This window comes from Ursus americanus, chromosome 33 (assembly GCF_024610735.1).
Source record: "Ursus americanus isolate L20-20 chromosome 33, mUrsAme1.1.p, whole genome shotgun sequence".
In the NCBI taxonomy this organism is placed as follows: Eukaryota; Metazoa; Chordata; class Mammalia; order Carnivora; family Ursidae; genus Ursus; species Ursus americanus.
In genome coordinates this window covers 23,236,086-23,256,259 of record NC_142159.1, presented here as the reverse complement: position 1 = coordinate 23,256,259, position 20,174 = coordinate 23,236,086, and the positions used below count along the sequence as shown (strand labels likewise).

The window sequence follows — 20,174 nt, the reverse complement described above, 5'->3', positions numbered from 1 at the left end:
GGCTCATGTTGCGTGAGACGACAAGCCACGCCCTGGCCAGCTCACTCAGGCCCCGGTACGGTGACTGCTAATGTGGAGCAGACGGCAAACTGCTAGAAAAATCCCCAGCTGGCATTAGTGCCCCTCCAGGGGGATTCTGAAAGTGCGCGGGGATGTTTTCAGTTGTCCTGGGGCCTGCAGGCTGCCACTGGCATTGCGCGGGTGGGGGTGCGGTGCCAGTTCTGCCACAAACAGGATGACCCTGCGTCATGAAGAAATCAGCCCGTATCCTGCATGGATTTGAATGTCACGCTGGACATTCACCTGGATGAAAATCTGTTCCAAATTAGAGGACAAAACCCAAAGACCAAGTTTGTACAGAAACAGGAAGTCTATAAACCAGAAGGCTCTGCTTTGTACCCAGAGAGACTCACAGTCACATCACATGGAGATCAATTTAATGACCTTTCATCCCCCCTGCTGATAAAACATATTAGAAAACTGGAAACAGTCTCACAGTGGTAACAGATATAATTTCACAATTAGAAATGGCGAATTACACTCCCCGTATGTCCCTGCGGTCTGCAAACTTAATATGCGCCTTTACACAAACCAAAAAACTCATTAACTCGAGACACAAGTTTGTGGCCATAAATCAACTCTGTTCTGTCACCTTCTTGACCATCATTTGTGTTTAAAATTCTGCACTTCTGGCTTCAGCACACGGATAGTGAGTCTGAAATGCGACAATTGCTCTTCACTGTCCTTGACAGTTTCTTTCACATGGAGAACGTAAGAAGGGGTCATCAGAAGAGGTGGGGTACTGTGGATACAGCCTCCTCATTCAAAACAGGTGGAAGGGCTCTTCTGGAAGGGACAGGAGGCTGGTCTTCCAGCCTGTTCCAGGAGAATGTGCTGTAAGGCAGGGGGGCCAGTGGTAAGGCGGCAGCTTGGGTAATCAGGCTGACGGTATTTACTGCGAATACGAATAAGGTCGCAGGCTTTCTGGCAGCGGCGGTGGCTACGTGGGCTCTTGTCTGGCTCGCTTGGGCTCCCGCGGTTCTCCGGGCAGCGAGCTCCTCCTTGCTGACACGCTCCGGAGAGAACGTAGGCTCTGCACCTGCTGGAGACGCAGGCTGAGCTCCTGGTGACAGGCCTGCTGCACTGTTTCTGTCTTCTTTAGGCCCCAGTTCAAGGCAACAGCGAGCGCTTTGGGGTCTTCCTTGGTGACCAACTGCGGCAAGAATAAGAACCTCTGAGAACCATGACCTCTGCTCTCCTCACCTACTGCTCTCCGGCTCCCTGAGTTTCTTTAGGGGAGCGAGACCAGGCAGTACCAGCTTATGTTACATCCTGGCGCTGAAATGCCAGAGTTCTTTCACCTTCAGCGGTCACGGGCCTCTTCTTACCCTCCAACACCGCCAGGAAAGATCTCTAGAAAGTAAGGTCCTCCACTTACAGGAACCGTAGCCCTGCCCAAGTCAGCAGGTTTCCTCCCTCCCAGCAGCACGGGGGACAAGGATGAAGCAAGAGAAGCGGCGCCCACTCAGGGATTCTGCATCAGGCTTCTGGTTCCCTGGCTGCGGAGCCAGCACGAGAGGACCCCCTCAGGCGCTCCTTTCACTATGACCGTGCATGTGTCTTGATGGACTACAGATCCCCCTCGAGGGCCAACAGAACCAGAGGCTTGAGCCCTGCCACCCCTCCCTATCTTTGCTCGTTCCATAACCCGCCGTGCCCCAGAGAATAATGTTTGACATCCGAGGGGGTGCACCCCGTTTTGTTCAAGCCATTTTGATATAGATTAAATGAGATGTTTCGTAAATGGGCAGCTGTGAGCCAGGGTCTGCCGAGGTGAAAAGCACTCTGGCGCGTGCCTCTGCAGGGCAACACGCACCCCCAGGGGGAGGGCTCGGCGCAGCTCAGGGTCCCTGGTTCTCGCCCACCTCCAAATCCCAACTAGACAGACTCAGCTCTGGGGCCGGCTTCTTCAGTGCCGTAAGGACCTGGCTGGCAAGGGTAATTCCGGAGGAGCTCTCGCGGTTACTCCCCGCGTCGACTGCATCCATCTTGTCACTGAAGCCAGCGTCGGACTCTGCAAAGCAGACGTGAGACAGAGCTGAGACACGGTGTGAGCGCACCGCCGCGCACACCACAGTCAGTCAGGCAAGACGCCCGCAGCTGTGGCTTCCTCCTTGTTTGATCCCGTTATAAACACTGGTTCTCTCCCCAGGAAAAAGGCTTGCCAGGCCCTCAGCCCTCAGGGGGACTCCCCTGGCCAGGGAGTCCTACCTTGCTGCTTTGACAAGACGCTGCCCTCCTTCTCCAAAGCCTGGAGGTAAAGCTCCAAGAGCTGCTTGGACTGACGGGCTTCCTCCCTCTGGTCAAGTACCTGCTGGAGGGTGTTCTGGAGCCCCTGCACCGTGCCGCAACTTTGGCATAGTTCCTGAGCCAGGTCCGAACACGGAACGTCAATGAGCACCTAATAAGCAAAGACGGACTTTAACAAACCTAACCATCTTTCAAAACACAATGGCCCCGACCCGTCCACAGCAGGCTCCCTCCTTCCTTCAGCAATCCGTGTCCCTGCCGCCTCTAGGGAACCCGCCAATGTTTGCCAGCTACACTTCTGGGAGTTTATTCTACGGACAAGCACGTGTGTGAGATGACACTGGTCTAAGTTTTTTGTCGCGCTGTCTGGGATCAGCAGGACTGATGACAACCCAAAGGTCCACCAATGGGGACGACTCTTTAAATAAGTCACGGTACATGCACAAAAGGGAGTACTATGCAGTGGTGAAAAAGAAGTGTCTTTTATATACTGATCTGGAATACTCTCCAAATATTTTTTTAAAAAGATTTATTTATTTATTTTAGAGAGAGAGTGCACACGTGGGTGCGTGAGCTGTGGTGGGGGGCATAGAGAGACAGGGAGAGAGAATCTCCACCAGCCTCCCTGCTGAGCACGGAGCCTGTAGCGGGGCTTGATCTCATGACCCTGAGATCACGACTTGAGCCAAAATCAGGAGTTGGAGGCTCGACCAACAGAGCCACCCAGGTGCCCCTCTCCAAATATTTCTTTAAAAAAAAGTAGGGGCGCCTGGGTGGCTCAGTCGTTAAGTGTCTGCCTTCGGCTCAGGGCGTGATCCCGGAGTCCTGGGATCGAGCCCCGCATTGGGCTCCTCTGCTAGGAGCCTGCTTCTTCCTCTCCCACTCCCCCTGCTTGTGTTCCCTCTCTCCCTGGCTGTCTCTCTCTCTCTCTGTCAAATAAATAAATAAAATCTTAAAAAAAAATAAAAAAAATTTTAAAAAGTGGATATGCTTCCACTTGTGTAATATAGGGAAGGAGAAAAAATATTTTTATTTGCTGGTACTTAAAATATCTCTAGAATAGGAAATTGAAAGATTGGTGACCTCTGGGAAGGGAAACCTGGTGGCTAGGAGCAGGAGTCAGATTTTTCACGTAGCTCCTCCCTCCCCCCTTGAGATGTAATTCACACACCACACGATTCACCCATATGAAGGGTATACCTAGGTGGGTTTAGTACATTCACAGAGTTGTGCAGTCATCGCCAGTTTATACCATTTTCACCAAGCCGAAAAGAACTGTACCCATTAGCAGTTACTCCCTATTTCTTCTCAAAGCTGCCCCAACCCAGTCCTAGGCAGCTGCTCACCTACCTTCTGTCGCTATGGATTTGCCTATTTCGGCCACGTCATATAAATGTACCTATAAAATCTGTGGCCTTTCATGTCTGGCTTCTCTCACTTAGCACAATATTTTGAAGGCTTATCCATGTGACAGCATGTGTTTGTACTTCATTCCTTTTAAGGGCTGAATAATATTCCATTGTGTGTCTAGACCACATTTTATTGAGCAATTCATCAGTGCACGGACATTTGGGTTGGTTTTGCTTTTGGGCTACCGGTATAATATCCTTCTGTACCTCGTGGATTTTGAACCATGTGAATGTATTCATGTTATTTATTCAAATATATAAGTTTGTAAGTTTAAAATATTACCAAAAAGCCACCTCCTTGGAGGGGACTCCCTTGACCTCCCAATCGAGACTACTAGCCCTGCCGCTCTCGGCACACTGCCTCACCTACTACCCACCTAAGATGCTTCCCTCCATCAGAATTCTGTGTCTGGCTTGTCCACCACTGTACCCCCCTGGACAGAATCCTGCCAGGCACAGGGCAGGGGCTCAAGAAATATTTTTTGGAATTAACACATACTATTTTTATCCCAATTTTACAGGACAGGAAATGTAGGCAAAGAGGCTAAGTTACTGGCTCAAAGTCATAGCGATAGAGCTGGGATTTAATTCGGCTCCTCCCAACTCCGTATTCTTTGGGACTACATCCTTAACTCCCCCCGCCCCCCGCAGTAAGCCTAAATAGGTGGGGCCTGCGCATCTGTATTTTCTCCCTCCCTCCCTCCCTCCCTCCCTTTCTTTTTTAAAAAATATTTTATTTATTTATTTTGAGAGAGAGAGCAAGAGAGCAGGGGGAAGAGCAGAGGGAGAGAAAGAATCTCAAGCAGATTCCATGCTGAGCACAGAGCCGGATGCGGGGCTCCATCTTACGACCCTGAGATCATGACCTGAGCCAAAATCAAGAGTCGGACATTTATCCGACTGTGCTCCCCGTGCGCATCTGTATTTTCTACCCTAGGTGTGAGAACTAGAAGAGCCTTGCTTGTCATCAAAGCATGGTTTGAAAATGAAGAAATAATGAAATTATTGTGGCAAGACGCATGGAAACTAAGGGGCTGGGGGCAGCGGAGGCCAGATGAGCGTGGCTGCGGGTTGTGGAGGGGGCTTACCTGGAGGTCTTCCTCAGACAGGAGGATGATGCTGGACAGATCTTCTTTCAGCTGCCTGGCCACATTCTTCCACTTCAGCCCTCCCCCACTGTCTGTTTCATCCACATCAAAGGACTCCTGGGAAATCCAAGCCGTGCCTCCATCTGACAAGGGGAGAAGAAGCCAATCACAGGGTAACCTAAAGTGCTAATCTAGGACCTACATTTTCCCTTCTCTTCCACCTTCAATTTATTTCTGTGTGAAACTGCTCTGTACCTTTCTTATGGGAAGAGGCCACTTTAAACCTGATGCATGGTCACGCACACCCAGGATCCTACCGACTTTCCTTTAGGTGAGTTGTTGTGTCTCTGGGTGTGCTCCGTTTTTGTACACAAAAACACTCATTGTCAGCAGCACTTCTCTTGTGCTTGGGGATTATTCTCATCCTTGACTGGAGGAGCTGTAGCCACTGTTTGCTGTCCCTGGGGCTGAGTACAAAGGTGGCTGGCAGAGCCACTGCTGAAGGGTGACTTCCTCAATTTAGTGGCATGGGGACTTTCTAAGGGGACACTTTTTTAGCCTTTGATCCTTGCTCATCACTAATTAGTTCCCTTTGTATCTCCAGTAGTGATGATGGTATAACATTTACTGAGCCCTTTGTGTGTGTCAGGTAAGATCTAAATGCTTTTTATCAGTGGTTCTCAACTGGGAGTGATTTTGCCTCCCCGCAGAACACATTTGACAATGTCTGAAAGCATTTTTGGTCGTCGTAACTGGGGTAAAGAGATACTACCGGCATCTAGTGGCAAAGGCCGAGGTTGCTGCTAAATACCCTGCAATGGACAGGACGGCCCCCACAGCAAAGAATTCTCCAGCACGAAATGTCAATAGTATTGTTGGGAAACCCTGGTTTGATATATATTATGTTCTATCAGCCCTACAACACCTGAGCAGAGAGAAGTACTATAATTATTACCTCAGTAACATGCTAAGAAGTTAGATAACTTGCCCAAGGTCACATGGCTAGTAAATAATAGTCTGGAGTGAAACCAGGCAGCCTGACTCTGCCTGTGGCACTGATCTCTCTGCCATGCTGCATTTTAGTTACTGTTGGTCTGTAGTTATTTGAGAACCAGGCCCGCGTCTCATTCCTCTTTACCCCGAGACCCAGCACCATGCCTTGGCATGCAGAAGGTGCTCAGTAAATGTTGGTGGCATAGATGCTGAACCAGACAAACAGCAACCTGGTGCCTGTGCAGTAAGAAGAATCACGGTGGATGCTGTATTGCAAAGATAACTTTGTATGTGGCCAGAGTTTCTTACCTGAATTGCTGTATGCCCACTTCTCATTACTGGCCAACGCTACAAACTTAGTATTGGAAGGTAGACACAGGAAGTAATCGTCATCATCAACGATGGTGCCATCCTCTGCCAGGACCAGGGTGACTGGTGCCAGGGACTTATCAATGGCCAGAATGTCACAGGCTGAGAGGAATAAAATATTTGGCAATTGACAAGTATCCATAAGGAAATTACATCTATCCCTGTACTCTCACTATACACACACACACACACACACACACACACACACACACACATATGCTCCCAGAGCATAGCAGAATTCCCGGTAGTTAATAGTAACTACAACTACTAGCACTAATATACAACTTCCCACATGCCTGGTACTAAGCGCTTTTTGTATACAGTATTCTCCTAAAAATCCTATAAGGTATGTACGATTGTTATTCCCATTTTACAGATGTCAAACCCAAAGCTCAGGGAGGTTAAGTAACTTGTCCAAAATCACACAGTAAGTGTCAGAGCTGAGATTTAATCCCACAGCCTGACTTCTGAAAAAGTCTCCTGCAGCTGCTCTGCCTCCACATTAAAAGGCCCTCGCATCTTTACTTGGATGAAAAACAAACCAAAGGCTGATCTGATTCCTTGTGAATGAGCAGTCTTTCACTCATTTACTCAGTGGTCATCTTAAATTCTCCTGTGTCAAACATCAAAAGAAAGAAGGAAAAGAATAGAAAAAAAGGAAATGCTTTGTGTTCTTTGTAGCCTCGTTCTTTGCAGCCTTTCTAACCTATAGGAAGGCACAAGAGAAGTACAAGTTTGTGTCGGTAGCTTCTCATCTTTATTGTCAAAGGGCAAGAAGCTTGTCCGGGGCAGGCCTGTACCATCCCATTTAGTGATGACAAAGCCTAAAATGCAAATGGGATAAAAGAGAGAAGCAAAGTAGCCACGAGACTGCATATATGGTTGGGCGATGTTGTCCAGCACCCAAATAGAGCAGTAAGCCTTGCAAAGGCTGAGCTCCAGAGAACATAAACACTTAACACAAGCTCTGTGCCAAGTGCATACAGCCAATGCGCTCAAGGGGAACAAAAACTTCAGTACCCTAATGCTAAGAAAAAAAATACGTGAATGTTAATATGGCAAAAACCATCTCACTAAAGCATTTATAATGCTTTGGCTGCTCCTGGGTCTCTGAAAGATTTCTGTCTGGTACCTTTTGGGTCTTGGTGGCTCTGAGAGGAAGCACTGAACACTGACACCCCCTTTGACTACATTCCCGGGGAACACTCGGCCCAGTAGAACTTCTGTGGATAAACAATCCACAGAGCTACCGGCTCCTAATACTTTTAAGTCCTGTAAATATAGCATCTGCCTTGAGAGTTCCAACAATCCTGTAAAGCAGGGCTGGAAATATTATACCCATTTTGCTGATGAGAAAACTGAGGGTCACGGGCTGCTTAAGTACAAGGTCAAGCAGCTAGTAAGTGTGGGGCCGGGACTCCGAACTCTGGTCACTCACAGCACCTGCTCCTTGTCTGGAACTCCGGAATGGTCGGCAGCAGCTCCCTCTTCGCCGCACAAGTGCCTGCCAGAACTGACGGTGGAAAGGCGCTCCCACCCCGCCGGGGGATCAGCCGGGGGGGGGGGGCGCCGGTATCACCGTAGGGAACCCGGTGGCTGGGTCTGGTCCAAGATCTGAGTGATTTTTAGGCAAGGCACCTAAGTCGAGTCGGTCTTGATTTGCATATTGCTTCCCGTCTACCTTCCCACCATTAGGAGTCTCACACGACGTAATCGCTTTGAAATTTGTCAATCGCTCTGCCCACGTCGGTTATTTCTGTCCCAAGTCGCTCCTGCTGACCCCTCCTTGCCCCTGCCAGACATCCTCACCCTGCCCGGCTCCCCGCAGCCCCCGCCCCGGCCCCCACAACCTCCGCCCGCGCCCCGGGCCCACCCTTGCTCCTCAGCTCCTCCAGGCAAGAGGCCGCCACGCCGTGCTGCTCGCGGCTGTGGTTGCGGCGCAGCAGACACGGTTTCAGAGCCCGGGTCTCAGTCTCGGCTTCCTCAGCCACCTCCATCCTCTTCAGGGTGGAACCTGACTGACTCGGGGAAGTCTAGGCGGCTCTGCGGGGCGCCCTCCCCGGTCCTGCGGCGTGCCGGGAGTTGTAGTTCTCTTTGCGGCAAAGCACGCGTGGGACCAAGGCACGCCGGGAGATGTAGTTCTAGTTGCCGCTTATCACGTTTGGCTCCGGGGGCATGCCGGTAGCTGTAGTCTCTGGGTTCGAAACCGACTATGTTATGTTGCTCAAATCCGCCCAGAGGAGTGTTTTTCTACTTTATATTTAGGAGTTTCAATAGCGGGATCAAAATGAGGTCAATAGGGATTTATTTTGCATTATGAAGGACACGCATGTATACTTCCTTGGGTTTTTAGAGCACTCTTGTTTACATATATAGATGCTTATTAATATTTAAACGAAACAGTCTGTCTTTGTACTGTATTAATTTGTTTTCCCTCTCCAAACTGAAAATATATGTAAGACGTCCCAACCCTCAGGATAATCTGAAGGAAGTCAATTTTTAAAATTGATGAGTGTAGTTTTCAGTCCTGCTGAAAATGTGACAGAGAAGCATAAGATACTCGCACATTTCCACCAGTTCGATTCCCTGCTTTAGCTGCGCAAATTGGGTTGGGATCCCAGAACAAAATGCTTACATAACTAAATTAAACATTAAGGTCTCAAAGAAATCAGAGGGGAAAGGGAAAATGAGAACCTCATCACTGTTTGAGACTGTCCAGATGCTGCTTGGTAATAAATTCATCTTCGTTCTAATACTTCGTTCTAATATTTACCGCCTCTGAAAAAATTTAACATTAAAATAATAATTAAAAAATCAAAAAGGTTCCTCCCTTAAAAGGGGGGGCATATTACGTAAACGAGAAATAGCCTATATTCATTCAGAGTCTCTCATATTTTGTTTATAAGAAAATAAGATATTACCTCATAAGAAAAGGGTAGGCATTTAAAAAAGCGTTTGGTAGGGGGAATTGTTACTTGAGGCAACCCTTTTGAATACTCCATAATCAATCAAAACACAACTGCAATACGAACTGACCGGTAGTTCTAATACATGCAAACTTTTCGTGTAATTTTATACTTAGCTTAAAATTTAACAACTCAACCACTATAAAGTAAGAATGTAGAAGCCTCTCTTCTCTTAAAAGCCCCGTTCAGTGTTCTCCTAATAGATCTGCAAACCGTTATCAGACTCCTATCTCCAAGATGCTGTAATTATGTGTGCAGGAGCTGGGTTTTGGATCTTTTTATTTCTAGTGGCTACCAAAGTGCCTGGCAAATAATAGGCGCTCAACAAATGGTACTGAACTGAACCATTTATTAATTAATTTCCAAGTTTCTTCCCATTCATTCATTTATTAAAGACTTAGCGAGTCCCTGCTTGTGCCCAAGGCACCGTGGGGATGGACAGAGATTTAATTCAATGAGAATAATACACATATAAAAATGCAAAAAGGACGGACTTAGGATCTTCCTGGCCAGCGGAGACCGAACGGCAATAGTGCGAGGTGACCCAGACGTGGGAGTTCGCTCATCTTCCCTACTTGCCCGCCATCGACCGGCTCAGTTCCGGCTACTTTGGTCTGGGCGGGTGAGAAAGAGCGAGGGCGCTTGGGAGAAGCCTCGCCCAGCGGCGATAGATTAGTTAGGCCTCAGAAAGATGGCGTCCTCGGAGCAGGCAGAGCAGCCGAGCCAGGTAAGGGGAGTGGGACTGCCCCGCCGTAGTGGCGGGGACCCCGGCTGGAGGGGGCGCTCGGCGTGCGGTTAGGAGCCGGGCGGAGGCCCTGAGCCTCCCCAGCCGGTGGCCCCGACCTCTTGCCCCCTCCTGGGCCCCGCCCCTCCCCAGGTCCTCGCCTCCAGGCCCCTCCCCCGGTGACCCCTCTTAGACCACATTCCCGAGCCAGGGCTCGGGGGCGCCCGCGGGCCCCTCCTTCCAGCCTGAGGGCCCCTCGGGCCCCGCTTGCACTCGGCCGGGACGGTGGCAGGACCCTTGAGAAGCTTCCAGCCTTGAGCTGCAAGGGCCCCTGCTTGAGGAGAGAGGGGTGAGAAGCTCGATCATTCTCGGTTGTCCCCTCCCAGGAGGGCCCAGACTCCATCAAGGTTCCCACTCTCCCAACAGTCTCAGCCTTGCTGAGGTGGCCCCACTGCCAGCCTCTTCGTCACCTTTGCGCCTTCTCTGCCAAATTGGGAGGGTCGGAAATGTACTCGGACCCTCTCAGTGCGTTGGTAGGAAGGGGACTCACTTGTAAACAACAGACGCCGCCGGGCTTTTGGCTGAGGATCCGTCCTTGCTTCCCACAGTTTGGTTTTCTTGACCAAAGGACTCTGCTCTAGCTTTTCAGCCACAGATTCAGCCAAATCCCACTCCATTAAGGGGACCTTGAGGACCAGTGTTCTTGCCTGTACGTCTGCTGTCAGGAAGCAGTGGATGATAAGGCCTATGAAAGGATGTGAAATTCAAAGGTGGGGTAGGCTGGAGTGAGGTGGATGGGGTAAGCGGTACCTTGCATTTACTGAGGGTGTGCTGTGATGCTGGGGACAAATTAACGTTTACCATCTCATTTAGTGCTCATTACGACCTTTATGAAAATCAGGCTATTAACCACCATTTCACAGAAGTGGATGCTAAAGGTCTGTAACATGCCCTAAATCATGTGCCAGATTGGGTCTGGATTTAAACCCAGATGTGCGTAACTCCACCAGTTAGCCACACATGCTTAAATTTAGTTAAGATTAGACAGAGGAAGAAGAAAATGGTTTCAGTCTGGACTTCATCATTCACCTCTCACCTCCTTGAAACACCTGTAGTCTTTTCACAGCCTACTGGTATTTCACTTCGTTCCTTGGCAGAAGAACACTCCTTAAAGTTTCTTGCTGTTGTATTCTTCATGATACGTGTATTACAGGAATAGCACTTAAAGGAGCTGTGTGTTCCCCAGACCAGCTTCTGTTAGCAGAGCGGGTGATTCAGAAAGAAGATGTCTGGATTGTAAAATAAGGGAAATAACTAGGGCTGATTCTGGCCTTCTCACTGTCAGAAATTCTGGAGTGTGGGAGTGTCTCAGAGGAGGGGCCCTCCTTTCTTGCCTTATCCCACTTAGCTTGCTGCTATGCTAAGGCTCCTCAGAATCTGGGCTTTTCTGAACTGTTATATGTTAGGAATGCCCACAGCCAGGGATTAAAGGTGCCTTCCGTCCCTGATTCCTCCAGGACTTTTAATTTGCCAGTGCTGTGAAGGTTACTAAAAAGCTTGCCACTTGGAACCATTGTAGTGCCCAAGGATTCCCTTGGTTCTGGAAATTGTCCTCTGTACATGTGGAAGGGACCTAAGGTCCTTTGAGGGTGTTTGGCCAGCACTTGTTTGGTTTTCAGTTCTGCTTCTCCTTTGCCCTCTTTCCCAAAGCTGGTAGAGATGGGATTGCATCAGAGTACACTGACAGTTTTGGGAAAATTTGAGTTCTTCATGCCAACTTCTGTCACTGTCTAACAATAAGCTGCAAATGCACACTTATGAAGTGAACCAGCTCTCCTCAGCAGTTGATTATCATTTTATTTTCAAGTCCTGATCTACTTGGCTTCCCATTTCTCTAGTCAAAGCAGAGTGGAATTGAAGAACTATTTGGAGAATTTCCCGCAAACCTGGTTTGTAAGAAAGAACACATTTTGCCTTTGGGGCTGAGTCAGTATTTGTTTCATAGAAGGTTTGTTGGTTGGCCTTGTGGAGCCTCAGTCTCTCATTTTGAAAGATACAGGGTGATAGCCAACCCTTTCTTCCTTTGAGAGGCAGTGTAGAACAGTGGTATGCGCTCCCAGGCCATCCCCATTGGCTTAGAATCCCAGCCCCACTACTTACAGCTGGGTGATCTTGGACAAGGTAATTCTTTGGCTCTCGTTTCTCCAGTTGCAAACCGGGAATAATACTTGTGCCTATCTCATAGGGTTTCTCTGAGGGTAAATAAATTAACTTATTTTATTTTATTTATTTATTTTAAAGATTTATTTATTTGAAAGAGAGAGTGTACACATGTGTGTGCAAGCAGGGGAGGGGCAGAGGGAGAGGGAGAAAGAGTCTCAAGCAAACTCCCCACTGAATGTGGAGCCTGATGGAGGCTTGATCCCATGATCCTGAGATCACGATCTGAGCCAAAACCAAGAGTCGGACACTTAACCAATTGAGCCACCTAGGTGTCCCTAAATTAACTTAATTTTAGAACAGTGCCTGACATAGTGTGTTATCTGGTATTATTGGATTCATTAAACTCTGGATTTTCACTCACAAGCGAGAAATCTTTCTTTAAGCCTTATTATAATTTTTGGGGGGGTATTTTTTTTTTTCATATATTGGCTACTGGCCCACTAAAATTTTTTATTTGTTCCGGAGTAACTTCCGTCCAATTTAAAGGAATACCCTGAATGCTGGTGTTTATCCTAGTTGTCCTTTGTGACTTTTAGATATCAGTGACATACTTGCTTTTTTCATGATGGCGGTCTTTTTAGTCTTTCTTCAAGATGGTCTGTTGGAGTTAGAAATCACATTTATTGCTTCCTGTCCTTGTTCTGTTTTCCCCATGTTACTCTAGTTTGCATGGTTGATCTCTTATGAGAGGCCCTTTCTAGTCTGTACATGGTATGGCCCATTGGAGTGGGTGCTACTATCCCTATTTCTGTACTTCTCCACCAGTTGTCGTCAATGAAGAGCTTGTTTAGTGGTTATTGAATATTGAATATATTAGAGAACATAGATTTCAAATCTGTTGAGATTCCCTGGATATAGTGCATTTGGGATTGCGGGAACACAGAACCTGGGAAGGGAGAAGAACACGGTGAAGACAGTAAGGAGTAGAAGAGCATGGCCTTGTATCGAGACAGACTTTGAACTCCAGCACTCACTCGCTCTTGGACTTGCTACTCCACATCTCTGACCCTGTTTTCCCCTTTGTAAAATAATAATTACCCTAAAGGGTTGTTCTGAGGGTTGACTGAAATCGTGGATGTAAAGAGCATCTGCTGCACAGTCAGTGCTCGGTGAATGTTAGTTTCCTTCTCCAAGAATCTGTGGGCAGTTTTGGAAGTCTGCTGAGCTCTTGAATAACGGTAGTTCAAATGAGATATTTTCCCCCTCAACTCTTTTCTATTTTGAAAAACTTCCAACCTTTAGAAATGTTGAAAAAATAATACAGAGAGCTCTTGTAAAACTCCTATAAAAACTTCAAGATACACTGTTTACATTTTGCCAGATTTGCTTTATTTCTGTCTCTTTACATGTATTTTTTTAAAGATTTGAGAGTGAGTTACAGACATCACGGTACTCCATCCTAGAATACCTCACCTTGTCATAAGAGTGAGGTTATTCTCTTATATAACCGTAATACCATTATCACACAAGAAATTTAGTATTGATAAAATATTATTTGATAATACAGTCCACATTCAGATTCTCCCAATTAAGACAAATCCAAATCCAATCAAGAAATAGGGGTTGATTTTTCTCTTTAGTATGCTTTAATCTAGAATGATCCCCTCGTCTTTAAATTTTTTCTTTTTTTTTTTTTAACTGAAGTTTAACATATACCCAGAAAGCACACAAATTATGTGTCCAGCTTGGTGAATTTTCAGAGGGAACATACTTGTGTAACCAGTACTTACATTAAGAATTCAAACATTACCAGGACCTCAGAAGCCCCCCTGGTGTCCTTCCTGTCACTGCCCAACCCCCTAAAGGTTGCCCCTATCCTGACTTAAAAGTCATAGATTAATTTAGTAGCTTATTGAGTGACAAAGTCCTTATGGCCAAAAACTTTACTGCGGAATTCTAATAGGTGTGTTGTGGTCAGTTTAATGAGTTTCGACTTGTATATGTATATACCTGTGTATGTATATACCTGTGTATATGTATATACCTGTGTATATACCTGTGTATATGTATATACCTGTGTAACCACCACCACAATCAAGATCGAAACAATTCCAGTATTTGTAAATGTTCCCTTTTGCTGTGTCCCAGTAAGCCCTAGCCTTTGGCCTCAGGAAATCTGAACTGCTTTCTGTCACTATTGATTATATTTGTCTTTCCTAGAATTACATATGAATGAATTCATAATGTATGTATTTTGTGTCTCACTTCTTTTGCTCAGAGTAATGTTTGTGAAACTTAACATTGTTGTATCAGTAATTCATTACTTTTTATTGGTAATATTCTCTCATATAGATATATCACAATTTATTGATCTGTTCACCAGTTTATGGACATTTGGATTCTGTTAATTATCTATTGCTGCATAACAGTATTACAACAAATTTACACAAATTACCAAAAAGAGCACACATTTTTTTTGTTTCAGTTTCTGTGAGTCAGGACACAGTTTAGCTGAGTCTGACAAGGCAAGAAATCAAGGTGTCTGCTGGGGCTGTGATCTCATCTGGGTCTCGACTGGAGAAGGATCTGCTTCCTAGCTCATGTGGCTATTGGCAACATTTAGTTCCTTGTGGCCTGAAGACTGAGTACCTCAGTTTGTTATTGGCAGTCAGCCAGAGGCTGCCCTCATTTTTTTGCCACAGGGGTCTTCCTAACATAGTCACTTGGCTTCCTCAAAGCCAGTAAGGAAGAGTCTCTTAGCAAAATGGACATTACAGTCTTACATAGTGTAACCACATACATGTAATTACATTCATCCTGTCATCTTTGCCATGTCCGGTTGGCTGGAAGCAAGTCACAGGTCCCACCCACACTCAGTGGGACCACACAAGGGCAGAATACTAGGAGGTGGGGATCCTGGCAGTCACCTTAGAGTCTGTTTCCCCACATGATTGGTTCTAGTTTGGGGCTACTATAAATACTCATGTATTGTGAGGAGATATATTCTCATTTTTTTTCGGTAAATACTTATGAGTGGAATTGCTGGGTCATATGGTAAGTATATGTTTAGTCTTATAATAAATTGCCTAAGTGTTTTTGCAAAGTTTTACTATTTTTTATTCTCACCAGCAGTATATGAACATTCCACTTGTCCTACATCCACACCCACACTTGGTATTGTGTCTTTTTAATTTTAGCCATTCTACTGAGTGTGTAGTGGTATTTCTTTGTGGTTTTAATTTACATCTTTGTGATGACTAATAACATTAGGATCTTTTCATGTGCTTACTGGTAGAGGCTGGGGTTCATTTTTTTTCCCCCATATGGATATGACTTATTCCAGTATCATTTGTTGAACAGGTTACCCTTTCTCCATTGAATTATCTTGCCACCTTTGTCAAAAATTAAAAAATTGGGGGCACCTGGGTGGCTCAGTCGGTTAGGCATCTGCCTTCGACTCATGTTGTGATCCTGGATCCAGTCCAGGAATCAAGCCCCACATTGGGCTCCTTGCTCAGTGGGGAGTCATTTTCTCCCTCTGCCCTTCACCCTACTCTTGCTCTCTCTCTCAAATAAATAAATCTTTAAAAAAATTAAAAAATTGTATATACATAGGTCAGTTTCTGAGCTCTGTTTTGTTTCATATCTCTGTCTATCCTAATGCAAATGAAACACTGTCTTGATTGCGGTAGATTTATAGTAAGTCTTAAAATCAGGTAGTGTAGTGTCTTTTGACTTTATTGTTTTTCAGAATTGTTTCAGCTTTGGTCCATTGCATTTCCATACAAATTTTAGAATCAGTTTATCAATTCTTACAAAAAAGCTTGTTGGGATTTTTATTGGGATTGTGTGGAATCTATAGATCAATTTGGGGGAGAATTGACATCTTTTCAATATTGATCTTCTAATTCATTAACACATGTATCTCATTTATGTTGTCTTTTAAATTTTCAGTAGTGTTTTGTAGCTTTAAGTTTGGAGGTCATGTACACATTTTGTTAAATTTCTCTATTTTGGCATGCTGTTTATGGATGTCATGCTGAAATTTCATTTTTAATTGTTGAATGCTAGTGTATAGAAATAAAATTGTATCATTGTTTACAATGGTCGTACTATGGAAACAGCCCAAATGTGCACTGATAGGTAAATGAATAAAGAAGATGTGATATATATTTATATATATATATGCATTTTATATATATACACATACACACACATATGAATACATATAATGGAATATTATTCAGCTATAAAAAAGGATGAAATCTTGCCATTTGCAGCAACATAGGTAGAGCTGGAGAGTATAATGCTAAGTGAAAGAAGTTGGAGAAAGACAAATACCATATGATTTCCCTCGTATGTGGAATTTAAGGACAAAGGCAAAGGAAAAACAAGAGAGACAAATCAAGAAACAGACTCTTAACTATAGAGAACAAACTGATGGTTGCTAGAGGTGGGGGGATGGGTGAAATAGGTAACAGGGATTAAAGAGTGTACTTATCGTGATAAAAATAAATAAAATTGAGTTTGTATGTTGGTCTCGTATCTGTAACCTTGTTACACTCACTTTAAAATTCTAATAGCTTTTTTTTTGTAGATTGTGTGATTTCTCTGTAGATGATCCTGTCATCTGCAAATAAAGATAGCTTTGCTTACTGCTTTCCAATTTATATACTCTCTAGGACTTCTCATACAATGTTAAGAGGAATATTGAGAATAGACATTCTTGCCTTATTCTTGATCTTTGGAGAAAATTCAGTCAGTCTTCACATTTAAATATGTTATTAGCTGTAAGTTTTTTTGAAGGTGCCCTTTATCAAATGGAAGGAATTATTTTTTTTCAACTTTTTCATTTGTTGAGTGTTTTTAAAAAAATTATGTGTGTTTTGACTGTTGTCCCGTGTTCTTTTTGCTGTCTGTTGATCCTGTTGTTTTCTTGATTAATATGATGATTCATATTGATTGATTTTCAAATGTTAAACCGACTTTCTGTTTGTTGGATAAATTCCACTTGGTTACGATGTATGATCCATTTTATATATTGCTGGATTTGGTTTGTTAGTATTGTTAAGGGTTTCTTCATTTTTGTTTAAGAGAGGTATTGATTTGTAGTTTTGTGTGTGTCTGTGAAATCTTTGTCTAGTTTTGCTATTAGGTAATGTGGGCCTCATAGATGGAGTTGGGAAATCTTACCATTTTTTCTTTTTTCTGAAATAGTCTGTAAGATTGGCATTACTTTTTCCTTAAATGTTTACTTGAATTCACCAGTGAAGCCACCTGGGCCTAGAATTTTCTTTTTTAAGTTTCATTACATACTTAATTTATTTTTAATTTTTTAAATTATTTATTTATTTATTTTTAAAGATTTTATTTATTTAGAGAGAGAGAGCACAAGAGCAGGGGGAGGGCAGAGGGAGATAGAATCTCAAGCAGACTCTTTAAAAAATCTAAATAAGTAAGTAAACGAGAATTGATAATAGGAAAAAATCTGGAAAAATCCCAAATGTTTGGAAATTAAACAACAGATTTCTAAATTAAGGGTGAAAGAAGAAATCATAGGGGAAGTAAGAAAATATTCTGAGCTGCACAAAAATGAAAACAATATAATTTAAATTTGTGGACTACAACCAGAGCGGTGCTGGGAAGGAAATAACATTTTGAGTACCATACTAACTTTAGAAAATATGCTAGAGAAATAAGAGCAAATGAAACCCAAAACAGAAGGAAAGAAAGAAATGAAAAATTCTACACATTACAAAAAAACATGGAATGCTTCACAAATTTGCATGTCATCTTTGTGCAGGGGCCGTGCAAATCTTCTCTGTTGTTCCAATTTTAGTATATGTGCTGTTGAAGCAAGCACATATTTTATTTTGTGTTTATTTTTGAGATATATTTTCACTGGCTATAGAATTCTAGGTTGACAGATTTTCCCCTCACAGGCATTTTAAAGATACAGTGCTACTGTGTTTTTTATTGGGCTTGCAGGTCTTCTGATCAGAAGCGTGAAGTCATTCTTAGTCTTGATTAATATTTGTAGGTAGTGGTTCTCTTTTTTTCTGGCTGCTTGTAAGATTTCCCCCTTTTCATGAGTTTTTAGCAATTTGATTGTCTAGTGCGTTAGAATGCTTTTGTGTTTGCTTAGGGTTTGTTGAGCTTCTTGCATTTGGGAGGTTGTCATTTTCATCAAACTTGGAAAATTTTCAGCCATTATTTCTTCAAATATTTTTCATTCTTTTTCCTTTTTTTCCCCTTTGTCCTTCATTTTGGTCAGTTTCTGTTGCTGTTTCTTCAAGTGCACTTACCTTTTCTTCTGCAGAATCTAATCTGTCACTCCCATTCAGTGAAATTTTTATTTCCGATATTATATTTTCATCTCTAGAAGTTCTGCTTTCTTTTTATGCGATATATTTCTCTCTTACTATGATCCAGTTTTCCTTTGAATTTTCTTTTTATTGAGGCATAATTGACATGTGTATATTAGTTTCAGGCGTGTAACATATTGATTCAGTGTATGTGTTTTTAAAACTGCATTAAGTTCTTGAATAAGGTTGTTAACGCTTATCTTAATGTTGTCTGTGAATGATTTCTTCTAATTTTTCTTACTATTATGGATCACACTTCCCTGCCTCTTGATGTCTTTGAGATTATTGAGTGCTGATGCTGTGAATTTTACATTATTGAGGGTCTGGATTTTGTGGTCTTACTTTAAAGAGTGTTGAGATTTGTTCTGGTGGGTAGTTAAGTTACTTTTGGTTCATTTTGATTCTGTCAAGTCCCGTTTTTAAGCTTTGTTACGGTGGATCTAGGGTGGCCTTCACCCTCGGGATAAGCTGCCCTTCCCTACCAGGATGTGGCCCTCCAGGTCTCTACTGAGTGCTCGGACGGAGCAGTGAGCACACCCCACTCTGGTGCTGGTGGCTCATGAGGCCTTTGAGGACTTTGGGAGCCATTAACCTCATGGCTTCTTCACTGCTGTTTCTCAGCCTTGTGGAGTTTCACTCTGTGCGTGCACACGTTTTACTGTACAGCAAGACGTAAGGGAACCTCTGTGCAGATTTCTGGAACTCTCTTTGGGCGTAGCCCTCTCCTCTCTGGAACTCTGTCTGCAGCTCTCAGCTGCCTTAGTCTCCCTGAACCCTAATCTCTGTTTCCTCAACTCAACAAGAGACCGCTATGCTCTGCTGGGATTCCCTCCCCCACACCCCCTTTCTTAGTCTGAAACATGCCTCTTGGCAGAAAACCAGAGTGACCTTAGGGCTCACATCATTTGTTTCTGTTCTGTCAGGAATCACTACTGTCCAGTGTCTACAAACAGTGGTATCATGTATTTGGTTTAGTTTTCTAATTGTTCACAGTGGGAGGTTAAGTCTGATCCTGATGACTCCATCACAGACAGAGCAGAAGTCTGTAGGTCGATTTTGAGCAGAGGGGCGTTAGGATATAATTTCTGTCATCTCACCCTGAACGTGAGGTGGAGGTATTTTTCCCATTATTCCCACGGATGGGGAGACTGAGGTTCAGGGAGGTTGAGTGCTGTACCCGCAGTCGCTCTGTTCCTGGTGCCAAAGTTCATGCACTTGCCTCTATGCCAGTGCCTCTCAAAAAATAACTGTTGAATTGAACCGTATTCTACTCTGCGAAGAGCTGCAGGCCAGACCGACACAGGACATACTCAGAGTTACACAGCCACATGGCCGGTGTGGGACGGGATGTTCTGTCAAGTGCTCGGATCTGAGCTGCGTGTACCGTCGGTCTTTGCTGTGCCTCCGGGCCAGTGCTTGGGGACACCTTCTGGCTGGGGAAGGTCAGCGCCTGGGCAGCAGGACTGAGAGCGACTTTGTGCCTAATAAACTGGGAGCATTTCTCTCTGCCACTCTGGTCTTTTTCTGTCTGTTCGTTTTTTTTTTTTTTTTTTAATTATTTATTTGACAGAGAGAGACAGCCAGCGAGAGAGGGAACACAAGCAGGGGGAGTGGGAGAGGAAGAAGCAAGCTCCCATTGGAGCAGGGAGCCGGATGTGGGGCTCGATCCCAGGACTCCAGGATCACGCCCTGAGCCGGAGGCAGACGCTTAACCGCTGTGCCACCCAGGCGCCCCTGTGTGTTCGTTTTTTAACACCGCCTTACGCTCCTGCTCTTGTTTCCTTCCT

The 20,174-nt window shown here is 44.6% G+C and overlaps 2 protein-coding genes and 1 non-coding gene across 6 annotated transcripts in view; 1 reads left to right on the top strand and 2 right to left on the bottom strand.

The window, feature by feature from the left end:
- Nucleotides 1-420: 420 nt before the first annotated feature.
- On the bottom strand, nucleotides 421-8,254 carry DFFA (DNA fragmentation factor subunit alpha). The gene is made up of 6 exons (XM_045776872.2): nucleotides 8,043-8,254; nucleotides 6,110-6,271; nucleotides 4,808-4,950; nucleotides 2,272-2,461; nucleotides 1,926-2,074; nucleotides 421-1,213 (listed from the first exon to the last, which is right to left on the bottom strand). Exons 1-6 carry the CDS (start codon nucleotides 8,164-8,166, stop codon nucleotides 1,001-1,003), a joined length of 981 nt encoding a protein of 326 aa, XP_045632828.2. The 5' UTR covers nucleotides 8,167-8,254; the 3' UTR covers nucleotides 421-1,000.
- Nucleotides 8,255-9,767: 1,513 nt separating this feature from the next.
- Nucleotides 9,768-20,174, top strand: part of PEX14 (peroxisomal biogenesis factor 14) — a 133,579-nt gene continuing 123,172 nt past the window's right edge. For 3 of the 4 annotated variants that reach the window (XM_045776887.2, XM_087858733.1, XM_045776885.2), the window contains exon 1: nucleotides 9,817-9,862. Coding sequence is in view for 1 of the 4 variants with exons in the window: in XM_045776886.2 (XP_045632842.1) it covers nucleotides 9,827-9,862 (36 nt within the window). In the remaining 3 variants the exon portion in view is untranslated. Of the gene's footprint in view, nucleotides 9,863-20,174 lie in introns of all 4 variants that reach the window. The other variant, XM_045776886.2, reaches the window with a different exon arrangement.
- Nucleotides 17,781-17,885, bottom strand: LOC123779117 (U6 spliceosomal RNA). Its single transcript, XR_006776077.1, has one exon. It is a non-coding gene; the product is annotated as a U6 spliceosomal RNA (small nuclear RNA).